The sequence below is a fragment of the Aquarana catesbeiana genome, linkage group LG05 (assembly GCF_042186555.1).
Source record: "Aquarana catesbeiana isolate 2022-GZ linkage group LG05, ASM4218655v1, whole genome shotgun sequence".
Lineage (NCBI taxonomy): Eukaryota > Metazoa > Chordata > Amphibia > Anura > Ranidae > Aquarana > Aquarana catesbeiana.
The window spans coordinates 15,413,215-15,428,617 of NC_133328.1; the positions used below are offsets into that span (position 1 = coordinate 15,413,215).

Sequence of the window (15,403 nt, forward strand, 5' to 3'; positions counted from 1 at the left end):
GTCATAAAGGGATGGACATGGTCAGCAACAATACTCAGGTAGGTTGTGGCATTTAAACCATGCTCAATTGGTACTAAGGGGCCCAAAGTGTGCCAAGAAAATACCCCCCACACCATTACACCACCACCACCAGTCTGAACCGGTGATACAAGGCAGGATGGATCCATGCTTTCATGTTGTTTAGGCCAAATTCTGACCCCACCATCTGAATGTCACAGCTGAAATCGAGACTCACCAGACCAGGCAACGTTTTTCCAATCTTCTATTGTCCAATTTTGGTGAGCCTGTGTGAAATGTAGCCTCAGTTTCCTGTTCTGAGCTGACAGAAGTGGCACCCGGTGTGGTCTTCTGTTGCTGTAGCCTCATCTGCTTCAAAGTTGGATGTGTTGTGCGTTCAGAGATGGTATTTTTGGTGTAACGAGTGGATATTTGAGGTCCTGTTGCCTTTCTATCACCTTGAACCAGTCTGCCCATTCTCCTCTGACCTCAACAAGGCATTTTCCTTCACACAGCTGCAGCTCACTGGATATTTTCTCTTTTTCGGACCATTCTCTGTAAACCTGAGAGATGGTTGTCTGTGACAATCCCAGAAATACTCAGACCAGCCTGTCTGACACCAACAACCATGCCACGTTCAAAGTCACTTAAATCCCCTTTCTTCCCCATTCTGATACTCAACTTCAGCAAGTCGTCTTCACCACGGTCTAGATACCTAAACGCATTGAGTTGCTGCCATGTGATTGGCCGATTAGCAATTTGCGCTACCAAGCAATTGAACAGGTGTACCTAATTAAGTGGCCGGTGAGTGTATGTGGCCAATGATCATGCTAATGATGGTTACTTGAGAAGGTCCCATCTATAGAATGTGACCGGTGATTATATGCCGGTCATTTTAACACCTTTTTTTACCGCCCCTCCTGTGCTGGTCGGTGAAGGACCCTCTTACCTTTAAGAAACACTGTAGCCACTGATTTCTTGTCGCCGGTGTCACATGTGTATTCAGCTGCATCGGACTGCTGCAGCTTGTGTATATGAAGTTCCACCACGTGTCCAGACTGCTTCACTTCATACTTGGCACCGGATTTAATGGTTGCTCCACCTTTCTTCCACTGCACGGGGGCGCCAGGTTTGGAGATCTCGGCTCTGAGCGTCACCGATCCGTTCTCTTCTCCCTGCTCGTTCTGTAGGTCTCGCGTGAACTTCACTGGTAATGCTGGGAAATGACATCATGTTGGGTTTTATATAGCTGAGTCAAGATAACCTAATTTAGTTCACCTATATCTTAAAGTGCAATCATTTTGGTCATTGTCTTATTGCTGCAATGCAACATGGTCAAAGTCTCTTTATCTGGTGTTATGGGTAGACTTTAAAGTGGTTGTAATCCCTTCCATATCCCCAGTAAAGGGACTGGCCTCAGGTGATACACAGATGTGAAAAAAATCCTCCTATATAAGTTGTACTTGTTTATCTACAACCCTCTCGCCTCTAGACATATGCACTGCCGAAAAGTTTGTTCTTTTTCCGTTTTATTCGTTTTTTGTTTTTGTTTTTCGGAAATTTGTAAATTCGAAAATTCGGAATTCGAAAATTCAAAAATTAATAAATTCGAAAATTCGGAATTTGTAATTTTGATCATTCGAAAATTCGGAATTCGAAAATTCAAAAATTCATAAATTCGAAAATTCGGAATGTGGAAATTCGATAATTCGAAAATTCGGAGTTCGAAAATTCATAAATTCGAAAATTCGGAATTTGGAAATTCGATAATTCGAAAATTCGGAATGTGGAAATTCGATAATTCGAAAATTCGGAGTTCGAAAATTCATAAATTCGAAAATTCGGAATTTGTAAATTCAATAATTCGAAAATTTGGAAATGCGAAAATTCGGAAATGCGAACATTCGGAACTTCAAAAATTCGGAATTCGAAAATTAGGAAAATCCGAAAATTCAAAAATCCAAAAATAATAACTAACTAACTAATAATAACTAACTATTAAATTATAGGTATTGGAATTTCCTTTTAAATTTGGCTGTTAGTGAACGTAACGAATACAAATTTATCCAATGTTACGAATTATCTGAAGAAAAAAAAAACACATCTAAACAAACGAAACAGAACATAATTATAATAAATAATAATACGTTTTTATTACTATTAATATTGTTATTTGTTATTATTAATTTGTTTCATTCCATTCATTTAGATTTGGTATTCATTCTTATGGATAATTCGTAACTTCGGATAAATTCGTATTCGTCACGTTCACTAACAGTCAAATTTGAAAGGAAATTCCAACACCTATAATTGAATAGTTAGTAATAGTTAAGTTATTATTAGTTATCTATTATCAATATTTGGTAATTCAAAAATTGAAAAATTCGGAAATTCTAAAATTAGGAAAATCCAAAAATTAAAAAAAACGAAAATCCAAAAATCCAAAAATTCTAAATAAAACTAATATTAACTAACTTTTAAATTATAGGTATTGGAATTTCCTTTTAAATTTGGCTGTTAGTGAACATAACAAATACAAATTTATCTGAAGTTACAAATTATCCGAAATAAAGAATGCTGCATCTAAACAAATGTAATGGAACAAAATAATAATAAATAATAATATGTTTTTATTATTATTATTATTGTTATTTATTATTATTAATTAGTTAAGTTCCATTCGTTTAGATGCGGTATTTGTTATTACGGGAAAATTCGTAACTTCGGATAAATTCATATTCGTTACATTCCCTAACAGCCAAGGAAAGGAAATTCCAACACCTATAATTTAGTAGTTAGTAATAGTTAAGTTATTATTAGTTAGTTATTATTTCAGATTTTCGAATTTTCGGGTTTTTGAATTTTCGTTCTTATTTTCAGATTTTCGTTCTTATTTTTGGAGTTCCGAATTTTTGGATTTTCAGATTTTCGAATTTAGATTTTCGGAATTTCCGAATTTTTGAATATTCGGAAAAATTCGGAAATTCGAAAATGGGATATTTCCGAATTACTGAACTTGTCTAAATTCGTTAAGAAACTAATTCGGAACTAAACGAATTGCACGTTTACTCTCCTCTACATCTGTTGAAGCTCTTCTGGACCGCTCCACGCACATATACCTGATTTTGCGCACAGGGTCCGGGGTGCGCGCACGGCGTCGGTAACCCGCTCCCGCTGTGATTGGACACAGCGGGAGCCAATCAGCAGGTCCGGCGGACCCTATGTCCGCCGGCACCCCACGGTCATTCTCAGGAGAGGCAGAACTGTGGTCTGGCTACGTAAACAAGGCAGACCGCCGTTCTGTGAGAGGAGAAGATGGAGATCTTGTGTTTCTGCTAAGCAGGAACACCGATCTCTGTCTTCTACCAGTTAAAGCACCTCCCCCTCCACAGTTAGAAAGCACTGCCTAGGAACACAGTTAACCCTTTGATTGTCCCTGGTGTTAACCCCTTCCCTGTCAGTGTCATTAGTACAGTGACAGTGCATTTTTTTAACACTGATCACTGTATTGGTGTCACTGGTCCCCAAAAAGTGTCATTTAGTGTCAGATTCGTACGCCGCAATGTCACAGTCCCACTAAAAATCGCTGATCGCCACCACTACTAGTAAAAAAATAAATTAAAAAAAATAAAATTCTATAAATCTATTCCATAGTTTGTAGACGCTATAACTTTTGTGCAAACCAATCAATATACACTTATTGGGATTTTTTTTTTACCAAAAACATGTAGCAGAATACACATTGGTCTAAATCGATGAAGAAATTCGATTTTTTTCCATTTTTTTATTGGATATGTTTTATAGCATAAAGTAAAACAATTTTTTTTTTTTAAATTCTCGGTCTTTTTTTATTTGTAGCGCAAAAAATAAAAACCACAGAGGTGATCAAATATCACCAAAAGAAAGCTCTATTTATGGGGAAAAAAGACATCAATTTGATTTGGGTACGACCGCGCAATTGTCAGTTAAAATAACACAGTGCCATATTACAAAAAATGGTCTGGTCATGGGGGGGGGGGGGGGAGGTAAACCTTCCGGGACTGAAGAGGTTGAAGTAAAGACTTTACACAGCATTCCGTATCTCCAGCAGGCAGGGGATCTGATGCCAGACACTGAATGGCAAAGAGTACAGAGCTGAGTGTAATCTGAGACTTGAGTGGAGGGAACAGTGGCATGATCTTTATGCATAAATAGAATAGATGATGGCAATGAATCATTGTCGGGTTGATTTACTGAAACAAAAGAGTGCAACATCTGGTGCAGCTGTGCATGGTAGCCAATCAGCTTCTATCTTCAATTTCTTCAATTAACCACTTCAGCTCCGGAAGGATTTGCCCCCTTAATGACCAGGCCATTTTTTTGCGATACGGCACTGCGTTGCTTTAACTGACAATTGCGTGGTTGTGCGATGCTGTACCCAAGCAAAACTGATGTCCTTTTTTCCACACAAATAGAGCTTTCTTTTAGTGGTATTTGATCACCTCTGCGGTTTTTATTTTTTGGGCTATAAACAAACAAAGAGCGACAATTTTGAAAAAAAATATTTTTTTTACTTTTTGCTATAATACATATAAAAAAAAATATATATATATAAAAAAAAATGTATTCATCAGTTTAGGCCGATAAATATTCTTCTACATATCTTTGGTAAAAAAAACAAAATCGCAATAAGCGTATATTGATTGGTTTGCGCAAAAGTTATCACGTCTACAAACTAGGGGATAGATTTAGGGACTTTTTTTTTTTAATTGTTTTTACTAGTATTGGTGGCGATCTGCGATTTTTAGCGGGACTGCGACATTGCGGTGGACAAATCTGACCCCAAATGACACTTTTTGGGGACCAATGACACAATTACGTTGATCAGTGCTATAAAAATGCACTGATCAATGTAAGAATGTCACTGGCAGGGAAGGGGATAACACTAGGGGGCGAACAAAGGGGTTAACTGTGTTCCCTGGGTGTGTACTAACTGTAGGGGGGGATATGACAGAGATTGCTGTTCCCGATCACCGGGAACAGTAGATCTCCATGATGTCTCCTGTCAGAACGGAGATTTGCCTTGTTTACAAAGGCAGATCCCCGTTCTGCCTCTGTACTAGGCGATCATGGTATTGCCAGCGGAAATCGAAGTCCGTTCGACCTGCGGGCACGCTCCCGCAGCATGCAGCGGGGCGCCCGCCCGCAAACTGCGTTTGCGCAATCCGATGTATCCCTATGGGGATTCGCACAGGAGAGCCAACCTGCCGCCCCGTATAACTATGGTGGCTGGTCGGCAAACAGTTAAGCTTTGACCAAAAAAATGGAAGTTGATTGGTTTTTATGCAGAGCGGCATCGGATTTTGCATTCTCCAATTTTATTAAATCAGTCACTCTATGTTTGGTATCACTTTAAGAAATTAAATTGTACCTGTATATTAGGATTTTTCAACCTTTTCAACAAAGAGGAACCCTTGAAATAACTTTCTGGTTTCAGGGAACCCCTGCTAAAAATGACTATATCTATAACTCATGATACCTTAATGTGATGGTCAGTGGGGAGAATGCTCCTCATACTTGTGGTCATTGGAAAGAATTACCCCCTGACAGATCGCTAAAAAGATCAATGGTGTCAGTGGGAACTTATCTGAGAGGCAGAAATTGCTCATTGCTCAGGGAACCCCTAGCAACGTCTGGAGGAACCCAAGGGTTCCATGGAACCCTGGTTGAGAAACCCTGCTGTATATTGAGGTATGTCAAGAGTTTATTCATGCAAGCCTTTAAAGTTCCACAAAATAGGTCCACACTGCGGATGTTTGACACCCGTAGGCCCTTCCTGACCTCACCTGTCACAGTCACTGTGGACGTGGCCTTTTGGTCTCCAGTATCGCAGGTATAATCTCCAGAGTCCTCCAGCAGGGCCTGGTGTATAATGAGCTCCACCGTCTTCTCTTTCTGTCGTACTTCCAGCTTGTCGCTGGGCTTGATGGCCGAGGCCCCTTTCTTCCACTGGACAGGGGCATTGGGCTTGGAGATCTGGGCTCGTAGAATGACCTCAGAACCTTCCTCACAGCTGAACTTTTCAGGTTTCTGTTCAAAAACGACTGGAATGGCTGCATCAGAGTACAGGGAATAAATTATAGAAGTTCAAATACAAACTGTGAATATTCTTTGTGTTTAACTTAAAGGTCAAGTGTACCTTTAGGCTACTTTCACACTGAGGCGCTTTACAGGCGCTACAGCACTTAAAATAGCGCCTGCATAGCGCCTGTGAAGAGCCTCTCCTGTCTCTCCAGTGTGAAAGCCCGAGGCAAAGGGTCTGGATAAAGGCGTGGAGGAATATCAGGCCTGTAGCTGCTGTTTGTTGATTTCTGGGTGTTGGGTTCATTCCCTGTTTTCTCTCTGGACACTCCCTTAGATTTTCAAGGTTAAAAATAATTTTGAATAAAGGCTACGTAACACATGATAATCTATGTTTCTTGGTCTGAATGGTAATCAAGTTGAGTAATGTGTAGAATTTTTGAAGATGTCTGTGCTATTTAGTGATATGCGTGTGTGTGTGTGTATATATATTATATATATACATATATATATATATATAATATATATATATATATATATATATATATATATATATATTTTTTTTTTTTTTTAATATTTATTTTTTTATATGTGTATATATATATATATATATATATATATATATATATATATATATATATATATATATATATATATATTTTTTTTTTTTTATATTTTTTTTTTGCATTTTTGTAAAAAAAAATTGAGATGTGTTTCTTGTTTGCAAAATTCTCAAAATAAAAAATTGGCAACTCAATATTGAACCCTACGGACTAAGACTGGGATGCCATTGAAGTTCATCTTTGTGTAAAGGCAGGTGTCCCAAAACTTTTGGTAATATAGCGTATGTCATGTTCCTGAAAGACAACATCTTGACGCATCTCTTGACACTATCATGATTGGGTTACACTGCTCATTGACCACTCCTGTGACTATAAATGCCGGGGTATGTTTTTCATACTCATTAGAACTGACTAGGCCACTTCGATGAAACATTTTTAACATGAAGGAACAAGACCAGTTAAATGTAACTATTATTAGCTAAATCTCAACATTATCAACAAGTAGGGATGAGCCGAACACCCCCTGATTCGGTTCGCAGCAGAACATGCGAACAGGCAAAAAATTAGTTCGAACACGCGAACACCGTTAAAGTCTATGGGACACGAACGTCAAAAATCAAAAGTGCTAATTTAAAGGGTTAATATGCAAGTTATTTTCATAGAAAGTATTTGGGGACCCGGATCCTGCCCCAGGGGACATGTATCAATGCAAAAAAAAGTTTTAAAAACTGCCGTATTTTCGGGAGCAGTGATTTTAATAATGCTTAAAGTGAAACAATAAAAGTGAAATATTCCTTTAAATTTCGTACCTGGGGGGTGTCTATAGTATGCCTGTAAAGTGGCGCATGTTTCCCATGTTTAGAACAGTCCCTGCACAAAATGACATTTCTAAAGGAAAAAAAGTAATTTAAAACTACTTGCGGCTATAATGAATTGTCGGGTCTCGGCAATACAGATAAAAGTAATTGAAAAAAATGGCATGGGGGTCCCCCAAAAAAAACATACCAAGCCCTTTGGGTCTGGTATGAATATTAAGGGGAACCCCGAACCAAAGTTTAAAAAAAAATTGCGTGGGGGTCCTCCCAAATTCCATACCAGGCCCTTCAGGTCTGATATGGATATTAAGGGGAACCCTGCACCATTTTTTTTTTTTAATGGCGTAGGTGTCCCCCTCAAAATCCATACCAGACCTGAAGTCTGGTATGGATAGAAAGGGGAACCCCGTGCCAACATTTTTTTAAAAATGGCATGGGGGTCCTCCCAAAAATCCATACCAGACCCTTATCCAAGCACACAACCTGGCAGGCTGCAGGAAAAGAGGGGGGACGAAAGAGCGCCCCCCCTCCTGAACTGTACCATACCACATGCCCTGATGGGGACAAGGGCCTCATCCCCACAACCCTTGCCCGATGGTTGTGGGGGTCTGCAGGCGGGGGGCTTATCGGAATCTGGAATACAGATAAAAGTCTTTGAAAAAAACGGCATTGGGGTCCCCCCAAAAATCCATACCAGGCCCTTTGGGTCTAGTATGAATATTAAGGGGAACCCCGAACCAAAATAAAAAAAAATTGCGTGTGGGTCCCCCCAAATTCCATACCAGGCACTTCAGGTGGGGGTCTGCGGGCTGGGGGCTTATCAGAATCTGGAAGCCCCCTTTAACAAGGGGACCCCCTGATCCCAGCCCCCCCTGTTTGAAATGGTAACGGGTACACTGTACCCCTACCATTTCACAAAAAAAGTGTCAAAATGTTAAAAAACCACAAGACCCATCTTGAGACAAGTCCTTTATTAAAAAATAAAAAAATTTAAATGTCCCACGAAGTCCATTCATCTTCTTCTCTCGCTCCGCTGACGGACCGAAAGAAAAAACTCTGCCATAGATCCGCCTCCATGGGAGGCACCCGCCATAATGACCATCCTCTCAGGTGACAGTTCTTTTATAACTTAGGGCGGGGCCAAACGGTGACATACCCGGGTGACCCCGCCCCCCTTTGGCGCACGGGGACTTCCCAATGGCTTCCCCGTGGCGTCAGAGGGGGCAGGCCACCCATTTACATACCCGGGTGACCCCGCCCCCCCTGACGCCACGGGGAAGCCATTGGGAAGTTCCCGTGTGCCAGAGAGCCGTGGGGTCACCCGGGTACGTCACTGAGTGGCCCCGCCCTCAGTTATAAAAGAACTGTCACCTGAGAGGACGGTCATTACGGCGGGTGCCTCCCATGGAGGCGGATCGGTGGCGGAGTGCGTTTTTTTTTTTCGGTCCGTCGGCGGAGCGAGAGAAGAAGATGAATGGACTTCGTAGGACATTTTTATTGTTTTATTTTTTAATAAAGGACTTGTCTCAAGATGTGTCTTGTGGTTTTTGAACATTTTGACACTTTTTTTGTGAAATGTTAGGGGTACAATGTACCCGTTACCATTTCAAATGGGGGGCTGGGATCTGGGGGTCCCCTTGTTAAAGCGGGCTTCCAGATTCCGATAAGCCCCCGCCCCCAGACCCCCACAACCATCGGCAAGGGTTGTGGGGATGAGGCCCTTTTCCTCATCAATATGGGGCTACCCCAAAGCACCCTCCCTATCTTGAGGGCATGTGGCCTGGTACGGTTCAGGAGGGGGGCACTCTCTAGTCCCCCCTCTTTTCCTGCGGCCTGCCACGCCATTTCAGGTCTGATATGGATTTTGAGGGGGACCCCTACGCCATTTAAAAAAAAAAATAGGCGCACGGTTCCCCTTAATATCCATACCAGACCTGAAGGGCCTGGTATGGAATTTGGGGGGACCCCCACGCAATTTTTTAAAAAATGTTGGTTCGGGGTTCCCCTTAATATTCATACCAGACCCAAAGGGCTTGGTATGGTTTTTTTGGGGGACCCCCATGCCGTTTTTTTCAATGACTTTTATCCCTATTGCCGAGACCCAACAATTCATTATAGCCGCAAGTAGTTTTAAATTACTTTTTTTCCTTTAGAAATGTCATTTTGTGCAGGTACTGTTCTAAACACGGGAAAAATGCGCCACTTTCAGGCATACTATAGACACCCCCCAGGTACGAAATTTAAAGGAATATTTCACTATTATTGTTTCACTTTAAACATTATTAAAATCACTGCTCCTGAAAAAACGGCCATTTTTAAAACTTTTTTTGCATTGATACATGTCTCCTGGGGCAGGACCCGGGTCCACAAACACTTTTTATGACAATACCCAGCATTTAAGCCTTTAAAATTAGCACTTTTGATTTCTCCCATAGACTTTTAAAGGGTGTTCCGCTGCTTTTGAATTTGCTGCGAACACCCCAAATTGTTTGCTATTCGGCGAACAGGCTAACACCCGATGTTTGAGTCGAACTTACATTCGACTTGAACATCGGGCTCATCCCTATCAACAAGTAAATTCTTCTTCGTAGCATTTTGAGAAGTCATACAAACCTGTCACGGTGACTTTGGCCTTCGTCTGCTGGTTTCCGATATCACAGGTGTAGACACCGGAATCTGCAGGTGCCGCATTGAGGATCTGCAGGACCTGCATGGCGCCATGATCCAGAATATTGTATTTGGCGCTCTGACTGATCTGCTGTGCGCCCTTCTTCCACAACACGGACGCTCCGGGCTGGGACAGCTCACACTGTAGAACCACCGCGGTGTCCTCCTCCACTTCCACATCAGATAGTTGTCTTTTAAACACTGGGAGAGGAGCTGGAAAAACAAAGAGGTTCATACAGTTCCATAGTTGGTAAGTAGACACATGCAATTTGTTTAGTTCCGAAATAGTTTTTTCCTTGTCAAAAGAAGTTTATTGAGTATACAATGTTATAAAGATACATAAAGTAAGTTTACAAGGATCTATAAAGTAAGCTCATTGTTTTACAGTAGGATTTATATAGGTAAATATCATGAAATTTCAAATATTAAACATTGGGTTCACGTAAACCTAAATTAAAGATATATATCATTTCCTTAGTTACTTTTGTAGGTATTTAAATGATTTATACCTACTATACATATTGTTTACAAGTAGCGTGTATATAGGTCAAATAAATTCTGATAATGAGCTTTAATCGTAAGGTGGAGAAAAGGAAAGAGAAAGAAGAAAAAGGGTTGAAAGGTAGAGGTATGGTCCACAAGGTTGTCCCGCTCGTCAGTTTATTATTCTTTTTAGTTCTCTTTGAAGCCTTATGCCGCGTACACACGGTCGGACTTTTCGTCTACAAAAGTCCGACAGCCTGTCCGACAGACTTCCGGCGGACTTCCGGCGGACTTTCGGCGGACTTGCAGCAGACTTTCTAACGAACGGACTTGCCTACACACGACCACACAAAAGTCCGACGGATTCGTACGTGATGACGTACACCGGACTAAAATAAGGAAGTTCATAGCCAGTAGCCAATAGCTGCCCTAGCATGGGTTTTTGTCCGTCGGACTAGCACACAGACGAGCGGATTTCGGGGTCCGTCGTAGTTACGACGTAAAGATTTGAAGCATGTTTCAAATCTAAAGTCCGTCGGATTTGAGGCTGAAAAAGTCTGCTGAAAGTCCGGAGAAGCCCACACACGATCGGATTACCAGCCAGCTTTAGTCCGTCGGCGTCCGTTGGACTTTTGTAGATGAAAAGTCCGACCGTGTGTACGCGGCTTTAGAATGGGTGTCTCTGTAAGTCATTTAATCTGTTACCATGGCAACAGGACAGAGTCATTGAAGTTTGACAGGAACTGTTGTTTTATCCAAGGATGCCAAAGTTTTTCAAATTTTGGAATTTGATTTTGATCGATGGCTACCATCTTAGCATGGGACATTGTATTATTCATTCTGTGAATTGTTTCTGCTAGTACCAATGTAGGAGATTTCCATGCCTTGGCCACTGCCGAAATAGTTTTTTAATGAATTTCGACAAATTCGTTAATTCGGAAATAAATATCCAAATGAATAAAAACCCGTTTAACAATTTTTTCGGAATATTCGTAAATTCGACAATTCGACAATTCAACAATTCGTCAATTCGTCAATTCAAAAATTCAAAAATTCGGAAATTCTGAAATTTAGAAATTTAAAAATTCGAAATTCGAAAATCCGAAAATTCAAAAATCTGAAATAAAACTAACTAATAATAACTTAACTACAACTAACTATTAAATTCTAGGTATTGTAATTTCCTTTCAAATTTGGCTGTTAATCAACGTAACGAATACGAATTTATCCGAAGTTACGAATTATCCAAACTAACGAATGTCGCATCTAAACGAATGGAACGTAACAAATATAATAATAATAAATAATAATAATAATAAAAACTTTTTATTATTATTATTATTATTTCTATTATTTATTATTAATTAGTTCCTTTCCACTTGTTTAGATGAGGCATTCGTTATTTCGTATAATTTGTAACTTTGGTTAAATTCGTATTCGCTACGTTCACTAACAGCCAAATTTTAAAGGAAATTCCAATATCTATAATTTAATAGTTAGTTATTATTAGTTAATTATTTAGTTATTCTATAGAATTTTAGGGATTTTCTTTCTTATTTTCGGATTTTCTAATTTACGAATATAGGAATTGCGATCATAACAAATGGGTGGGGCACTATTCCTCCCACTGATACCAACAATGGGGCACTATTCCTTCCACTTATATTAACAATGAGGCACTATTATTCCCACCGATATCAACAACGGGGCATTATTCCTCCCACTACAATGAAAGATGGGGCATGGTTTACTCCCACTGATGCCTGGGCATTTCCTACTCCCACTGGCCGCAGTTGGGCCACTCTAAAGTCTGAAGGACAGTAAACTGGCCCTTTCTTTAGAAAGTTTGGAGACCCCTGCTCTAACCAGAGACAGACATTGTATTTTGACCATTGAATCCAAGTTACCTTTGACCACAAGTTGGGCTGTAGATGTGTGTGACCCAACTCTGAAAGTCACGGGACCGCTGTCCTCCTGTGTCATACTGCTCATTTTCAAGACATGGACCTTCTCACTTTCCACCCAGATCTCATTCATCTCATTCTTTACCAGCGCAATCCCCTGCAATGTCCACTCTACGTTCTTTGCGTTGGCGTGGGAGACTTCACACTTAAACACAACGTCCTCTCCGGCAAAGACGGACAGGTCCTTGAGACCGCGGACAATGGTGACATCCAATTCTAAAAAAGAAGTATGGTTTCATCTTTGAATTAGCTACTTTAATAACTCACCACCAGCAATACCATTTACTAGCATTTTCAAGTCTCGCCACCAGTTGCCCCACCCAACCCCCTGCTGGTGGCGCCACACTCTCCCTCAGCTTATTTCCACTTGCCTAATGTGAGCAGGCAGTGGGATTTTTGAGGGCTGGTATATAGTATATAGAGGTGTATATAAAGTATATATAGAGTGAATATAGCATATAGAGGTGTATATAGAGTATATATTGAGTGTATATAGTATATAGACATTTATATAGTATATAGAGGTGTATATAGAGTGTATATAGCAGGGCTCGAAATTTCAAGTCCTGATCTACTAGCCAGGCCTTAAGAGTTACTTGCCACCAGTTGCCCCACCCCAACCCCCTGCTGGCCGCGCTCGCCCCCCCCCCCCCCCCTTGATGCAGCTTCACACTCGCCCTCAGCCTATTTCCACTTGCCTAATGCGAGCAGGTGAGTGGAAATTTTGAGGGCTTGTATATAGAGGTGTATATAGAGTATATATAGAGTGTATATAGTATATAGAGGTGTATATAGAGTATATATAGAGGTGTATATAGTATATAGAGGTGTATTTAGACTATATATTCAGTGTATATAGGTGTATAGCTGGGAGGAGAACCGACTCCCTTTCAACCCCACCTACCGGCGGCGCTCGCCACCCCTCCTCCAATGGGGCTCCACACACTCGCCCTCAGCTTATTTCCACTCGCCAAATGCGAGCAGGCAAGTAGAAATTTTGAGGGCTTTATTAGAATATAGCTTTAAAAAACATAACCTAGTGCCAAACAAAATTAAAATACGTTTTTAATTGCATTTTATAAAAAGAAAGACTATTAACATGAAAGATATTTTGTAGACAAATGCTGCCAAAAAAAAACAAACTCAGGAATTGTGGTGGTGGGGGGTGTTGGTTAAAAACAAATATGTAACTCAAAACTTTTTTTTTTTTTTTTGCATTTACATTTGTTTTTTGTTTTGTTTTTTTATTATCGCATTTACCCTCGTTTACATTGAATGCGGCTTTGAAATCATGCGACTTCATCTGAAATGTCAAAATCTTGTTTATTTCATTTATTTTCATTATCTGTGCAGGGTTTGTACAAGAATTATGATTTTATTGTCATTCTAAACTGGACAAATTGTGGAATAAAATGTACACTTTTATCCACAGTAACTTTTTTCATTAATACTGATTAATAGGAAACAAAGTTTTTCTTTTTTACGTTTTTTTCTTGGATTGTATTAATAGTTTAATCATTTTTAAATACATTTCTACATGCTGGCTGAAATTCGACTTGCAGCAGGAGTGTTGACTCTCTAAATTGATGGGCGGGAATGTAGCGGTAATCATTTCCAGCACCCCCAGTACTGAAGTATGTACTGGCAAGGGAAGCTTGGGCATGCTGGAGGATCTATTGTTGCTGGTTGTATTCTACTGTTTCTGGGGGGGGTCTGTTTTTTCTGGGGAGTATCTACTGTTGTGAGGGGAGGGGGCAGAGGTCTATTGTGCCTGGCTGCTGGGAGGGTCTGATGGGGGGTCTAGTGTTGCAGGGGAGGATCTATTGTTGCTGGTAGGGGAAATATTGTCGATGGGGGGATTGTACTGTTTATGGGGGGGTCTGTTTTTGCTGGGGAGGATCTACTGTTGTGAGGGTAGGGGGCAGAGGTCTATTGTGCCTGGCTGCTGGGAGGGGCTGTTGGGGGGCAGGATCTATTGTTGCTGGGGAGGATCTACTATTGTGGGGAGGTGGGGCCTATTGTTGCTGGCTGCTGGGAGGGTCTGGTGGGGGGTCTATTGTTGCTGAGGAGGATCTATTGTTGCTGGTGTGGGGTCTATCGTTTCTGGTGGGGGATCTATTGTTGCTCGGGTGGATCTGTTGTTACTGATGGTGGGTCTATTGTTGCTGGGGGGGTGGTATTATACTGTTTCTGGGGGAGGGGGGTCTGTTGTTGCTGGGGAGGATTTACTGTTGTGGGGGGAGGGGGTGGGGGACTATTGTGCCTGGTTGCTGGGGAGGGTCTGTTGAAGGGGTCTATTGTTGCTGGGAAGGATCTATCGTTTCTGGTGGGGGATATATTGTTGCTGGGGAGGATCGACTTTTGTGGGGAGGTGGGGCCTATTGTTGCTGGCTGCTGGGAGGGTCTGTTGGGGGGGTCTATTGTTGCTGGGGAGGATCTATTGTTGCTGGTGTGGGGTCTATTGTTGCTGGTGGGGATCTATTGTTGCTATGGGAGCCATTGTTGCTGGTGTGGGTGGTATTTTACTGTTTCTGGGGGGGTCTGTTGTTGCTGGGGAGGATCTACTGTCGTGAGGGGAGGGGGTGGGGGTCTATTGTGCCTAGCTGCTGGGGAGGGTCTGTTGAAGGGGTATATTGTTGCTGGGAAGGATCTATTGTTGCTGGTGGGGGATATATTGTTGCTGGTAGGGGGTGGTCTACTGTTGTGGGGAGGTGGGGTCTATTGTTGCTGGGGAGGATCTACTATTGTAGGTTGCTGGGGAGGTGGAGTCTATTGTTGCTGGCTGCTGAGAGGGTCTGTTGGGGGGGTCTATTGTTGCTGGGGAGGATCTTTTGTTCTGGTGTACAATATTTTG

General features: G+C 41.3%; 1 protein-coding gene and 1 long non-coding RNA gene across 13 annotated transcripts in view; one reads left to right on the forward strand and one right to left on the reverse strand.

Annotated features, from left to right (window-relative positions):
• OBSCN (obscurin, cytoskeletal calmodulin and titin-interacting RhoGEF) overlaps positions 1-15,403 on the reverse strand; it is a 407,958-nt gene that overhangs the window by 156,557 nt on the left and 235,998 nt on the right. For all 12 annotated transcript variants that reach the window (XM_073629454.1, XM_073629462.1, XM_073629460.1 and 9 more), the window contains 4 exons: positions 12,493-12,765; positions 10,049-10,315; positions 5,823-6,089; positions 947-1,213 (listed from right to left, as the gene is read on the reverse strand). In XM_073629454.1, coding sequence (XP_073485555.1) covers positions 947-1,213; positions 5,823-6,089; positions 10,049-10,315; positions 12,493-12,765 — 1,074 coding nt within the window. The remainder of the gene's footprint in view (positions 1-946; positions 1,214-5,822; positions 6,090-10,048; positions 10,316-12,492; positions 12,766-15,403) is intronic.
• LOC141144090 (uncharacterized) overlaps positions 1-15,403 on the forward strand; it is a 175,209-nt gene that overhangs the window by 116,856 nt on the left and 42,950 nt on the right. The gene's annotated exons all lie outside the window — the stretch shown is intronic.